General features: G+C 54.7%; 4 protein-coding genes across 6 annotated transcripts; 2 read left to right on the top strand and 2 right to left on the bottom strand.

The window, feature by feature from the left end:
• Positions 1-262: 262 nt before the first annotated feature.
• On the bottom strand, positions 263-2,111 carry LOC120669016. The gene has a single exon (XM_039948846.1). The coding sequence runs from the start codon at positions 1,983-1,985 to the stop codon at positions 558-560; it is 1,428 nt and encodes a 475-aa protein (XP_039804780.1). The 5' UTR covers positions 1,986-2,111; the 3' UTR covers positions 263-557.
• A 1,918-nt stretch (positions 2,112-4,029) lies between these two features.
• LOC120668741 (beta-1,2-xylosyltransferase XYXT1-like) lies at positions 4,030-6,351 on the top strand. The gene is made up of 2 exons (XM_039948516.1): positions 4,030-4,602; positions 4,766-6,351. Exons 1-2 carry the CDS (start codon positions 4,464-4,466, stop codon positions 6,079-6,081), a joined length of 1,455 nt encoding a protein of 484 aa, XP_039804450.1. The 5' UTR covers positions 4,030-4,463; the 3' UTR covers positions 6,082-6,351.
• Positions 6,352-9,248: 2,897 nt separating this feature from the next.
• LOC120668739 lies at positions 9,249-12,277 on the top strand. 3 transcript variants are annotated; one of them, XM_039948513.1, is made up of 5 exons: positions 9,249-9,370; positions 10,856-10,968; positions 11,075-11,328; positions 11,490-11,642; positions 11,773-12,277. In XM_039948513.1, the coding sequence occupies exons 2-5, from the start codon at positions 10,875-10,877 to the stop codon at positions 11,815-11,817; spliced, it is 546 nt and encodes a 181-aa protein (XP_039804447.1). In that variant the 5' UTR covers positions 9,249-9,370; positions 10,856-10,874; the 3' UTR covers positions 11,818-12,277. The 3 variants fall into 3 exon arrangements, with proteins under 3 accessions (XP_039804447.1, XP_039804448.1, XP_039804446.1); XM_039948514.1 differs by having other exon boundaries at positions 9,250-9,370; positions 10,871-10,968; positions 11,773-12,030; XM_039948512.1 differs by lacking the exon at positions 9,249-9,370 and having other exon boundaries at positions 9,432-10,968; positions 11,773-12,272.
• Positions 12,278-12,378: 101 nt separating this feature from the next.
• LOC120668740 (probable non-specific lipid-transfer protein 2) lies at positions 12,379-13,101 on the bottom strand. Its single transcript, XM_039948515.1, has one exon. The coding sequence runs from the start codon at positions 12,988-12,990 to the stop codon at positions 12,700-12,702; it is 291 nt and encodes a 96-aa protein (XP_039804449.1). The 5' UTR covers positions 12,991-13,101; the 3' UTR covers positions 12,379-12,699.
• Between the last annotated feature and the right edge of the window lie 367 nt (positions 13,102-13,468).

Raw genomic sequence — 13,468 nt, 5'->3', positions numbered from 1 at the left:
GCAACGCGACGCTACTCGGAATCATTAGTTTCACAACACCTCCTTTGTAACAGCCGCGGGCCTTGTGCTTTCGGCCTTTTAGTTATCTCTCTTTTTTCTTTTTGATAAACTCCTTTTTCTTCTCCTCAACTTCTTTTACAACAACATACTCCAAAAAATCTCTATAACAAGGACCAAAAAGATCCTCCAAAAGTGCTAAAGTGATCCTACTAGTAAAGACCAAACTTTTCTCTAGGAAAACAAGCACACACTGAATACTGTGTTGCAGGGAAAGGGAAGTACGAAATGAGCTTGAACGACTTTTCTACGCCCAGCAGCGTGTCGCTGCGCGAGGTCAACGAGAGGTTGACCTCTGTCACTCACACGCCTTCTTATTCAACTTAAACAAGTTTCTTTACAAGAACACTAGTAGCTAGCAGTTGTACGCACAAATAAGGAGGCAGCACCTCAACGACAAGCTGAGCCGCTGTTCCTGGGAATATCTCTGGACGACGGAAGCTGATAGAAAAGAACTTGTTTTGTCATGGAACCTTCCAAGATTGGGATCGGGCCGTCGATCAGCCGGCGAGCGAAGGGAACACCCACACCGGGGGCGGCCACTTCCAGAGCAGGTCCCGCGCCGCGCCGCGCGGCGGCCGGTAGCTCCCGTCGGCGAGGTCCAGCACGCCCACGTCCGGTGCCACCTCGTGGCACCGCTCGTGCGACCACGGCCCGTCGTCGGTGAAGTACACGCAGTTGCCCCTCAGCCCGGGGCACCCGCCGCCGTCCACGGGGGCGCAGACCGACGTGTTCTTCCCCAGGAACAGCGCGCGCCCGCCCAGGACGCGGCTGCTGCTCTTGCCGTCCACCTGCGCCCACCGGGGAAGGTGGTCCCTTGCTTCAGCGGCGGCGCCGGCCTTCCACTCGAAGAGCTCGACGCTGGTGGTCGTGTACTCGACGCGCTCCGGCCGGGGCTCCCAGGTGTGCCGCGCGTGCGCCGCGCCGCGGAGCCGGTGCACCTGGAGCAGGTGCCCCGGCGCGAGCTCCACGAGGTACCTACGGCACGCCGCCGACATGGCGCACGCGAGGGACGAGCAGCAGCACGGCGGCGCGATCGCCCGGGACCGGGACGCCGGCGGCGTCGCGTCCATGTCCCACGCCTCGACGCGCCCCGCGGCGTCCATCGTGTAGAACGCTCGACGCTGCCTCCCGTCGGCTCCGTCCTCGGAGGACGCGCGCACGGCGTCGACCCAGCAGCGCGCCGGCGTGTCGAGCAGAGTCCACTCCGTGTCCCCTGCCCGCGCGACGGCGAGACGGGACAGGGGCTGGCAGATGAGCAGCACGGCGTAGCCGCCCCAGGACCCCGACGGCGCAATCCTCCGCGGCGCGGCCACGAGGATGGCCTTCTCGTAGACCTCGTACGGGAGCCTGTCCGGCGCGAGCGTCTCCGGCGGGATCAGCACCTCGCCGCAGCCGTCGTCGTCGGTGAAGCAGCACCGGAGCTCGTAGCTCACGACGCGGCCGTCCGCGCCGCGGCTGGCGTCGACGAACGGGAGCGTGGCGACGGACGGCAACTGGACCTGCGCGCCGGTGACCGGGTTCAGGAGCTGCAGCTCCGAGCAGGCGTCGGCGGTGACGAGCCACCCGTCGGGCGACGAGCCGACGCAGACGCGGTCCGAGGCGGCGGGCGCCGGCTGCCGGATGGCGTACGCCCTGCCCTCCGCCAGGCTCAGGAACCGCGCCTCCGCGAACTTGGCGTCACCACCGCCCCGCCGCGCGGTCGGGTTGAAGGGCAGCATGAGCCACGGGGACAGCGCGGCCTGAGGCCCCGCGGCGGCGCCGGCGGCCGACTGCCATGCGGCGCAGACGGCGGGGAAGCGGAGGCTGTCCGGCACGGGGAGGCGTCCGAGGACGGACTCGAGGAGGTCGCGCGGGAGGTCGGCCCAGCCACAGCCCCAGCCCGGCGGCCCCCCGGCGCCGCCGGCGAGCTTGCTCATGGTAGGCATTAGCGGCGGCGTGCGGAACACGACCGCGTGAAGCGATCGGGCTGCTGGCGTCGAGAGGCGTGCGTGCGGGTGGCAGGCACTTAAACGCCGCTGATCCGTCGCGCCCGAGCCCCATGTATTTCTCGGATGCCGCCGGCGCGGGCGGGCGGAGTTGTACTGGGTCCGCTGAATACTAGCAACGGCTCGGACTCTGACCAGACTGGTCAGCTTGATCGTGCGTCAGGAAAATGGGAACGGGATGAGCACGGCGCGGGAAACGGTGTACAGACACAGAGACGGTGGGCGGCGCTCCGCCGGGTCCGGTCGCGCCACTTTGACGGGCCGCCGCCTGTCCAGAGCCATTTTCGCAGGCGGGCCGCACCCTCATGCGATTGTGGGCTGTCTCGTGGGCATCCACTTTATATTTCGCGGGCCGTCTCCGTTCGCTGGGTTGGAGTTGGAGCTGGTGGCTGGAGTGGTGTGAGAGAAAAATACTATTAATTGGTCAGTGGCTAGAAGCTGGTGCTGGAGCTAAGTGAGAGAAAAATACTGTTGGGCTGGAGTCTGCTGGAGCTGACGAACAGATTTAATGTTGTCGTCAGTGTGTGGGTGTGCGGCCAGTCGTTGACCTGGGCCAGGTCCCTCGCTTTATTTTTTTTATTTTTATCTTGCTCTCGCCTTATTTTTTTATTGAAATTCAAAATTCACAGACGGCTACGTGTCCGCTCAGAAAAGCAGAGTAGACAACGTCGCTACTTTACTTGCAGTTGCAGACATGGCTAGCACTACTCTATTTTTCCCGTTAGTTTGCAAGGTCAGAATGCCGCATCGATGCAGGGTCAGAATCGTTGCCACTTGGCAAATGATGATAGCATATTGCTGCTACTCTGACACCAGATGCTCGTCAAACCAATCCTAATCGTCGGTCAACCGTATAATACGATACAAAATTCGCAGAAAATCTAGTATATCCCATTAGTTTTTTTTTAAAAAAAGCATCTCAATGCCGATCGCTAGGCTCTAGAGCCAGGTGCACGCCCATGCCGGTAGTTGGCAACTGGAGGCTTCTTCCACGTCCGTCCTTGTGCTTATCATCATCTCTTCATCCCGATTGCGCTTTGTGTATGGCATTGCCTGTCGGTTCGATTGTTCTTTTCGGCTTCCGCAAGCTTCATGCGCGCAAGAAGGGAGAGGGGAAAAAAAGAAAGGGTGTGGCACAACCGCACAACCCACAAGCTTGCAATCTGGTTAATCTCCCCTGCAGGCTGCAGCTGCAGGCCATTCTGTTGGTGGCTGCTGCCTTTGCTCATGTGAATCCTCCGCGCCCATGTGCCCACGGCTACCGGACAATTCCTTGTGCCGGGGCAGCCAGGCGATGCCAAACTCATAGATCTGTCAGTGCTTTGGTATCAGTCAGCATCACCACCTGCTGCTGTAAACTTTGTTCATCTCGCTGGCTCTCTGAATTCGGAGAGTTTAGTTCCCAAAAATTTTTGGGTGAAAAGTTTTAGATAATATTTGACTACTAATTAGAAGTATTAAACATAGACTAATTATAAAACTAATTACATGGATGGGACGGAAAATCAGGAGACGAATTTATTAAGACTAATTAATCTGTCATTAGATGTTAGTTACTGTAGCACGACATTGTCCAATCATGGTCCAATTAGACTTAAAAAATCCGTCTCGCAATTTCACCCGAGGGCTGTGAAATAAGTTTTATCAGTTATCTACATTTAATATTTCTAAGCAGTGGTCAAACGTTGTCAGTTACTGTAGCAATAAAAAAATTTTGGAAACTAAACGGCTCGCTCGGTTTCCCAATGCAAGATGCGATCCCCACCCACATGGCGCACGTTAGTTTGACCTCACCATCGTTCCTACAGATGTGGCACATCTGCTGGCTCGATCCCGAAACCCGATCGACCAGATGAAAATGAAACCGATCGCATGCAAGCAATCTGAAGATCCTCGACAGGCTCGCCTGCAAATTCCAGCGGCTTCTCGCAGGCCTCTCCGCTCGCTCAACGGATGGGCTCCGGAGCCAACGAACGCGACGAAGCAGCGTCGGTCCCGTGACCCGAAAAGGGAAAAAGAAAGAAAAGCGTCGAGGAAACGTGGTTTCCATGAACGTCAGTCCCAGCTGGTTGATCAACCGACGAGCCCCGGCGGATTATAAAACCCACACCCCTTTCAAATCGTGGATTCTTCCCCACGGCCACTACCCGCCTGCCCCGCTGTTCTTGGCGATTAACAAATCGGATTGTTATTTCCGGCCTGGTATTCTATTCATTAGCAGTCGCCCCCCTGCCTGCCATTGTACTCCTCCCTGCTTCAAAAGCTGAAGAAATCGCCATGCATTTATGGGGGTGCCAGCGTCGCAGGGTAGCGGCTCTCCGTTTTGTATGGTTGTAAAGCTGCCGATCTTGTCCGTGGAGTGGGTAGAGGCGGTGGAGCTGCGGCCGTGCGGAGGGTGCTTCGGCGGCGGAGGAGGAGATGAAGCCGGCGGCGGCGAGGAGCAAGAAGGGCAGGGGGGTCTTCTGCAACCTCCCGCTCCTGTTCCTCATTGGGGCCATCCAGTTCTTGGTCATCTACTCCCCCGCCATTGACCGCTACATGGTGATGATCACGAAAGGTATGTATGCGTGTGCTGTTTCATTCGAATATTCGATCATCACGCATTGCATTGCATTGCATTGTGTTGAGTTCCAATTTCTCATCTTGGCTGTTTCTGAATGAATGGCGATGAACTAACTGCTCATCAGTTGAGTTGACGCTAGTTCCAATTTCATTTGCAGGGAAGCCCGGGTTCCCATCGCTGCTGCTGGATGGCAGGAGGGGATTCAAATTGTTGGAGGAGGAGTTCGTGCCGGAGCCCCGCGTGGCGTGCGACTTCGCGGACCCGAGGTCGGACGTGTGCGAGCTGGAGGGCGCCATCCGCATCCGCGGGAGCACGTCGGAGGTGTTCGTGGTGGCCCCGGGCGGCGCCGGCGCGGCGAACGTGACGGGGCTCGGCGCGGGCATGAACGCGACGAGCTGGACGATCCAGCCGTACACGCGCAAGGGCGAGGCCCGCGTGATGCGCAGCATCACGGAGCTGGCGGTGCGGGTGGTGCCCCCCGGCGAGGCGCCGCCGTGCACGGTGCGGCACGAGGTGCCGGCGGTGGTGTACTCCAACGGCGGGTACTGCGGCAACTACTACCACGACTTCAACGACAACATCATCCCGCTGTTCATCACGGCGCGGCACCTGGTCGGCGAGGTGCAGCTGCTGGTGGCGCAGAAGCAGCGGTGGTGGTTCGACAAGTACCGGGAGATCGTGGACGGGCTGACCAACTACGAGGCGGTGGACCTGGGCGGCGACGGCGGCGGCGAGGTGCGGTGCTTCCGGCGCGCCACCCTGGGGCTGCGCAGCCACAAGGAGCTGAGCATCGACCCGCGCCGCGCGCCGCGCAACCTGTCCATGGTGGACTTGAAGCGCTTCCTGATGTGGCGGTACGCGCTGCCGCGGGAGCACGCGATCCGGACGGAGGACGAGGAGGCGGCGGCGCGGCCGCGGCCGCGGCTGCTGGTCATCGCCCGGCGGTCGCGGCGGCGGTTCGTGAACCTGCCGGAGATCGTGGCGCTGGCGGAGGAGGTCGGGTTCGAGGTGACGACGTCGGACGTGATGTCGTCGTCGTCGTCCAAGCAGCAGCAGAAGGCGGCTGGCGACGAGGGGCAGGCGCGCATGGCGGAGGCGTCGGCGCTGGTGAACTCGTTCGACGCGATGGTGGCGGTGCACGGGTCCGGGCTGACGAACCTGGTGTTCCTGCCGATGAACGCGGTGGTGGTGCAGGTGGTGCCGCTGGGGCGGATGGAGGGGCTGGCCATGGACGAGTACGGGGTGCCGCCGCGGGACATGAACATGCGGTACCTGCAGTACAACATCACGGCGGAGGAGAGCACGCTGTCGGAGGCGTTCCCGCGGACGCACCCGGTGCTCCTGGACCCCACGCCCATCCACAAGCACAGCTGGTCGCTCGTCAAGGACATCTACCTCGGCCAGCAGGACGTCCGGCTCGACCTGCGCCGCTTCCGGCCCGTCCTCGAGAAGGCCATCCGGCTGCTCCGCTGACAAGGCCTGAAGGCCAGGGCCTTAACTGACACTGCTGCTTGCTTGCTTGCCTGCCCCGGCAACAGCGGCGGCTCCCATGCGAGTTGTGGCTACAGGAAGGAATGAACAGGAAGATACAGACACCACCACCATGTTTCTTTTCTTTTTCTCTCTTCTCTCCTCTTGGAATTTCATGACACGACAACATGTAAACTTTCAGATGCTGTACAGCCGATGAGTAGAGAGTCGAGTCCCCGTTGTTGCTCAAAGCAAAGCGGCGACGATTTTGTATGATACTTGTGTGCTACGGAGTAGTACAATGTGAGTACATTAGTTGAGCCTTTGTGGAGAAAGGTGGCAAGCGTGCGTGCGCCCCTGCCTGATTGACCGCAGTTGTAGTTGTAGCCAACAAACAGAACAAAATCATGTGATCCGGGTAGCTGGCCGGCGCACGCACGGCAGGAGAGATTCGGTGCACCGACGCCGGCTGGGCCGACGGGCCGTCCGTCATCGGTGTGGAAGGGACATGGGCCGTGTCGGCCGCGGCGCGGTGATGAATGGGCCGGGCTGGAAGATGGGCCTTTTCATCGTCTTGTGCTATGCTTAAAACTCTCGGCCCAGGGCCCAGTATTCGCTGGACCCGTCCGTCACAGATAGAAAGATGCACGAAATCCTCTCCCGCCAGACGGCCAGAGAGAGAGAGCCAGAGAGGGGCGCTGCACACGGACTCGATCGGGCTTTCACACTCACAGTCACGTCCGGATTACTATGCGCCTACTCCTACCGCTGCGTGCGTGGACTGATGGACCGACACTGCGTCGTGCCCCGCATGCAGAGCTCCAACGTGTCGACCGACGAATCGTAAAGCCAAATTGCAGCTCCTAGCTAGCTAGCTCGTCCCGGTTCCTCTATAAAAGCCAGCCGCGCGCGCGCTCCACTCTTCGTGCGCTTCTCGTTCTTCCTCGACTGATCACTCTTAGGCTAAGCTAGGAGAGAGTAGAGAGGCACATGGGTGGCAAGGGAGGAGGAGGCGGAGGGGGTGGGAAGGGCGGCGGAGGCGGAGGCAAGGGGGGTGGAGGTGGAGGCAGGAGCGGCGGCGCCGGGGGCGGGGGCGGCGGAGGAAAGGGAGGCGGCTCCGGGGGAGGAGCTCACGGCTCCGGCCACGCCGCCGGTCATGGAGGCGGCGGCGGTGCAGGGAAGGCGAGCGCCGGTGGCTGCGGCGGCGAGATGATGAAGGCGCCTGGTGGCGACGGCCAGTGCATCTCCCGCTCCGGCTTCGAGTCGGACCCACAGGGATACTTCCAGGGCCTCCACCAAGGAGGCAAGTAGAGCTTGGCCCGGAGAACGTCCGCCTGCCTGTGTACAGCTGGCTGCTGCTTGCAAGTGTGTTCGTGCGCATGGACCGTACGTGAGCGTCCATGGTAGTAGCTTCTAAATCTATATATCCTATATAGACACAACCCACTAAACATCATTAATTGTGATTTTCTTACAACCACATGAAGCCACATCATCACTTAAATCTAAACCGTTCATCCACCATCCACCATCCACCATCTCACTCACTCACACAAGACCATCCACCATCTCACTCACTCACACAAGACCATTCATCTTCTAATCCCCACTGCCGCAAGAAACTACCAGAAGCCCAAGAGTTTGTTCATGCGAAATCATTATTCATTTATATGGCCGTTTCATTTTGCTACTCTGTTTCTCTTCCCCAGTGCATCTTGATCCTTCCGCTTCCCCTGCTTTTTTCCCTGGTAGCGGCAGTCTCCCAATTTCTCCTTCATCTACCGTGTGTTGAGCTAAGAGCTTATTATTCTTCCTCTATTTTAATTTCTTTGATTTTTTTCTCACCGCCCACTCGCCGCCAACGCCCTGGCAGCTGGCACCGTCACCAGGCGTCGCGGCCGACCGCTTCCACCGACCACTCACATATTATCATCGAATACTTGCTTTCATTATTGCGCCGGGGTAGCGGTCTCCGCGCACCCAAGAGTCTGCTTGAATGCTCGAGGTCACCTGTCGCGTCCACAGTTCCGGGTATTCCTGCCGCTCTCTCCGTGGGAGCGGCTGTCGCTACTTGGGCCTCCCCCCGGCCTTCATCAGGTTCGTCTTCCTTACAAGTCTGCTTTGTTTCCTCAGACCGTTTCGTTACCATTTGTATTAATTTCGCGTCTTCCCTTTTCTTTGTCGGTGCCAGCTTCACGTGTTGCCGGGTCGTCTTCCATCTGGTCCTCCACCATGGCAAGACCTGCCCACTTTTGGACCTGCCAAAAGTGCCGACCTTCCTCCTTGCACATCGTATTCACATGTCATCCTCGCACCATCTGGCTTTCGTACGCTGTTTTTTTCCAGTTGAATGCAACGTGTGTTACCGTCCTAAAATAAAATTAAAATGTCCTTATCATAACTATTATAGTTCATCTTTTTATCGGCAACTAGAACTTCTTATATCTACATCGACTTTAGTATTTAAACATTTCTTATATACAATCATGCCATATATATACAATGCTAAAATTGGCTGCAACTTCATAACTCTATCTTTTCAACACACTTAACTTCAACATTTTTGCTCTGAAATCCTGCAGCAGCGCGCGGGGTATTCAACTAGTAATGTAAAGTTGCTGCGGCAGCAGCAGCCTAGATAGCCTTCTAGTAATAGCTACCACTCCATGTCGTTTCGGTTTGCTTTGCTCGCTTAGCTTGTTTCAACTACATGTCAACTATGGATCGTGCAATGTGAATGCAAGGTGCAGTGCCAAGTATCTTTTTTTTTTTGTCTATTTGGTTGGGTGCTAAAATATTGGTACGCTAACAATGCTATTTTTTAATTAAAATTTTGGTAGGTTCAAAATATAGTTTGGAGGACTATTTTTTTGACCTTGGACCCAATGAGCGTGGGTTTGCCTATATTTTAGCATTCCAAGATTTTTTATTTTTGAGCTTAGCATTCCAAGATTTTGGAAGCGAACCACGCTCTTTGAGACGAGAGTGCTGAGTGACAGCGTACACCAAAGCAATGTCCATCCAAAGTATTTGCCGTGCAGCCAGACAGACGAGGCCGGGCCCAAGTGTATTGTCGGTCTCGGCCTTGCTCAGAAACTTTCGCACCAACGTACGAGGCCCATGGGCCTAATCCTTCGGCTAGAATGTTTCCTTCGGCTAGAATGTTTCCTCGTCACGCCTTACCCTTTCTTCCACTCTCCCCAGACCACCACCCCGACTGCCAACTGCCGACGCAAGCGCCCACGCCGCCGAGACCCCTCCACGCCGACTCGCCTCCGCCGACCGCCCCTGGGTGAGGGTTCCTAGCTCGATCCCGCTCTCTGGGCTGCCTGCGTGTTTCCGATCTAGCGCTGCCCCCTCATTCGGCGGTCCCGTCTGGGTCAATTTCGCCCCCAAGTCTAGCCGAGTCGTCGCGATCCTGGCGCCGATCTGATCCGTTCGTGTCGTCGTCAGATTTTTTGGGCGACCGCTTGCTTCGCTTGCTTTCTTCCGGTGCGCTTTTACTGCGGGGGTCGTCTTGGGTGGGTCGGATTCGTAGGCCCTAGTTCGTTTGATCGGGTGGGTGACGCGAAGAGGGGAATGCTGCTGGTTTGTGTCTGTTTGTGGTGATGGTGTTCCTTCAGTACACTAGAATCTGGTCCAGATTTGTGTTAGTCTTAGAGCTGCTTTATCCTGCACACGGAATGGACGAACTGGTAACCTGTAAGCTCAGGTTGATTATTATCAGCAATAGGCAATTATTTGTTATGGCAAGATGTACACCGATTTGTGCCTATTATTTGCATTATTAACGGTCCACTACTCCAGTGTGGTATCTTGGTGTATTAGGTTAGTTGTAATTCTGATTCTGATCTGGTATGGCATATTGACTCTAATTGCTGTGATTATTCGGCGTTATGTCGGTCAGAGTGCTTGTAGGCTCACATAAGCACTCACTGTTGTTCTTTTAAATCGCTCCATTTGATGTAAGTTACTAGATCTTTGCCAGCAATGGAGGCATTGACTATAACTTTACGAAGTCACTACTTGTTCTACGAAATGGGTTCTAGGAGCTTGTCTCCTCTTTCATTTTCTTGCGAATCCATTTTGATATCTCAAGGCACTAGACAGATTGTGCATAACTTCGTCGATGATCACTTTTAACTTTCATGCAAGGCATTATTGTTCACTAAAAGGAAACTATGCCACAAAAGTTCCAAGCAGTGCAATCTTCGCTTAAGTTTCATGTGCTTGTTGTGTACAGTTAGTTAGTTGTTCTTGATGCTAGTTAGGGAGCTATGCCTATTATCTGCAAATGAACAAATGGCACAGTTTCTGACTAACGCATGGGTGCCACATTGGAGCATTCTAGTCTTGATAAAAAGTGAAATAGTTTTGTTTTGTTTGACTTTTCTCTTTGTAGTTATCATTCTCAATGTTTGAGAAATTCTGTGCGCATGTTTATTGTGGGAATCCTGTATGGTGATATTAAAGACAAAATGCACGCCTTTGGAAAGTTAATCTTCTGTAATGTATTCTGGATTACTCTAGTGCAATGATATTAATTTGATGCACTCCAACACTAACCCTTTCGAGACTTCTTATTTGGATACTGTTTTTGCTCAGTCTCTTAACTTTGTCAGTTTGGAATTGGCATTTGGGACCATATTATTGCTCTTGATATAAGACATGCATGGCCACTTTTAGCTATGTTTCCTACGTCTGTAAATTGTATTATTTGCTGTTGTGATTGCCACATAGATATTTGCACTGAATTTTCCCCACTGCTCATTTACAGATTTGTTGATCAAAGAACCATGGAAGGGTCGTTCCAGTTGAACCCAAATGCCAGTCCTTTCATACCTGGATCCCTGAGTTCATTCGCAGACAAGGCCCCAGAAAACCAAGCAGGTGAGACTAAGATCAATTTTCTAATGGCTCTGCAGGTTTTCTATACTCAAATTTGGTTTATTCATATGACTACAGTCAGAGTTGAGACTTCCTAACATTTTTTCAGAGTCATCGTCAAAGGGTGACTCTTCTGGTGACACTTTTGATCCTTCTGAGTTTGAGGAAAATGACATGGATCCACTTGCTCTAGCCAAAATGGTCGTTTCAATGTTCCCAAATGTCTCTACAGATTTCATTGATGAGTTACTCAAATCAACTGATTTTGACATAAATCTGACTATTGATATGCTGAATGAGTTGAGCTCACAAGATATGCTTCATGATGATGCTGAAGATATCAATGATCTGCATGATGACCAGGTATTTTAAACTCTTCCTCCCTCCCCCTCTCTAAATTTTGGTAAGCTAACCATTTGCAAGTTTATGCTATGATGCGAAACCGACACTGATTGTGCCCTTTTGGACAAAGTTCTTGTGCATTGCTCGCTTCTTCTGTTTACTGGTCATCTTATTCATCGCAGGGCCTATCTGGGGAGAGTTACCACTGTGTTGAAGTGCCTGAGAGTAGCAGCAATCTCAATCAAGGTCTGCAGAATGAGAAGTCAGCAACAACTTCTGATGTGAAACCTGCCCTGCCAAAGTTCTCAAATATCAATTTTCTTGACAATGACCTGGTATGTGGTTTTCTTGTGCTGTTTATACCTTTACATGTATTATTGTTGAAGATAAATGGTGGGAAGTAACGTAGTAACTCCACCAATTGCCCTCTTCAACAACCTTTCCTGATCCGCTTATTTATTGCAGGGCGTGCCTGATGACAAGTCAGCGGGGGCTTCAGCTGCAAAGTGATCTTCATGCCAAGATGCTCTGTTTGATCCGAATTACTGCATTCTGATGTACATATTAGTCGCACCCAGAAGTGTGGCTTGGAGGACAAAGCAGTGGAAGCAATGATTCCATTTCCGTACGCAGAGCTAGCTTGCTGTTTCTGGTCGCCATTCTGAGTTTCGAATCCCTTGTTCAGCTCTTTTGGACCTAGTAGCTAGATATTTCTGGTGGTTATCCTGCGTTTTACACCCCTTGGTTCACTCATCAAGACCGAGTAATACCTGGTGGTCGTCCTGATTTTTACATCGCTTGGTTGAATGGTTGGTACTTAAGTCAGTTCGAACCCTGCAAGTTATGCTGCGGCAGCTCTTTTGCGTGTGATGTTCTGGGAGTGTTATCCATACTGCTTGTGGTGCTGTTTACTGGATTACCAGTCATATATGAATACTAGCTTTATCAGATCATGTCACCTTTCAGTCGTTTTATATGTGTTTGATAGCCTGTTTTGTTCAAACTTGTGATAGCGCGAAATCTCATGCCATTTTCGCAAGGTCGTAGCTGCTGTTGCAGATGAAAAGCAGATTGAGGACACAAACACAACTTTACTCGCACGGAACAAAGACTCAAAAACATCACGAAAACAACCAAACTAACCGGCATATATAAAACACAGGCTCAAAGCTGAGCTAGCTGATGAGCTGCCGGAGTTGGCGACCGGCGACAAACAGCTCAAGCTAGAGCTCGCCGTCGCGCGGCCTTTTATTTAGACGTCCACCGCCGTCGATCTGCCGTGGACTCGTAGTAGTAGCGGTGTGCGGCGTGGTGCCGGCGGCCCGGCCGGTGACGCGCCGGCGGCCCGGCCGGTGACGCGCCGGCGGCCGAGCAGGAGCTCGATCTCTCTCATCAGCATTTCATCTTGGGTATGCCGCACGCGTTGGCGACGCGCTGCGCGGCGGGGCCGTTGACGTAGCTGCTGTAGGCGGGGTTGCGCGCGTACTGGCAGAGGCACGGCTGCTGGGCCTTGAGCTGCACGCAGCACCCCGGCGCCACCGCGCGGCCGAACAGCGCGCCGCCGCACGGGCTCAGCGCGGCCGGGTTGCACGCCGCCGCGTCCAGCGGCCGCGCGGCCAGCAGCAGCAGGGCGGCGCTGCAGAGCGCGAGCGCGAGCACGGTGGTGGCCGTCGCCTTGCCCATGGCCGATGATGCCGATCGATCTCTCTGCAGCACCGCCCGATCAAGTGGTGGGGAGTGATGGTGGCGAGGATCGAGTGTGCTGTTGAGAGTGAGAGGGCTAGGCCTCTAGTTATAGAGCTGGCTGTGGCATGTCGAACGGAACGTAGTGGAAAGTTTTCGTGGACGGTTGACGCCCGATGCGATGCTGCTGCAGTGCATGGGCTGATCATGGGCAGCCACTCTCTGCCGGCGTGGGCGTGCATGGCCATTATTCCTGCCCCTGGAGCTCTCACACATGCATGCACCGACGACGGCGCACGGTGGCCGGCACGGCAGGGAAGATGTCACAACTCAAAGCTAGCCGTGCGCCCGTGCCGGCATGTCCTTTTTTCCTGCTCTGATGCTCCACAGCTAGGAAGAAAGGATTTACCTTGTGCGTCAATGCTTGATGTATAAGAAGTACTACAAACTACTGTACCTTGATTAGTTCGCAAAAAAA

The sequence above is a fragment of the Panicum virgatum genome, chromosome 4N (genome assembly GCF_016808335.1).
Source record: "Panicum virgatum strain AP13 chromosome 4N, P.virgatum_v5, whole genome shotgun sequence".
In the NCBI taxonomy this organism is placed as follows: Eukaryota; Viridiplantae; Streptophyta; class Magnoliopsida; order Poales; family Poaceae; genus Panicum; species Panicum virgatum.
Note: the sequence above shows the minus strand (reverse complement) of the source record. Positions and strands in the feature narration are given on the sequence as shown.

Excerpts from the sequence above, each read along its gene's own strand:
- LOC120669016 (XM_039948846.1), bottom strand. The coding sequence starts at position 1,985 with ATGCCTACCATGAGCAAGCTCGCCGGCGGCGCCGGGGGGCCGCCGGGC.
- LOC120668739 (XM_039948512.1), top strand. The coding sequence starts at position 10,767 with ATGTTTCCTACGTCTGTAAATTGTATTATTTGCTGTTGTGATTGCCAC. Across the intron at positions 10,969-11,074 it reads GGCCCCAGAAAACCAAGCAG|AGTCATCGTCAAAGGGTGAC; the intron begins GTGAGACTAAGA and ends ACATTTTTTCAG. Across the intron at positions 11,329-11,489 it reads ATGATCTGCATGATGACCAG|GGCCTATCTGGGGAGAGTTA; the intron begins GTATTTTAAACT and ends TATTCATCGCAG.
- LOC120668740 (XM_039948515.1), bottom strand. The coding sequence starts at position 12,990 with ATGGGCAAGGCGACGGCCACCACCGTGCTCGCGCTCGCGCTCTGCAGC.
- LOC120668741 (XM_039948516.1), top strand. The coding sequence starts at position 4,464 with ATGAAGCCGGCGGCGGCGAGGAGCAAGAAGGGCAGGGGGGTCTTCTGC. Across the intron at positions 4,603-4,765 it reads CATGGTGATGATCACGAAAG|GGAAGCCCGGGTTCCCATCG; the intron begins GTATGTATGCGT and ends TTTCATTTGCAG.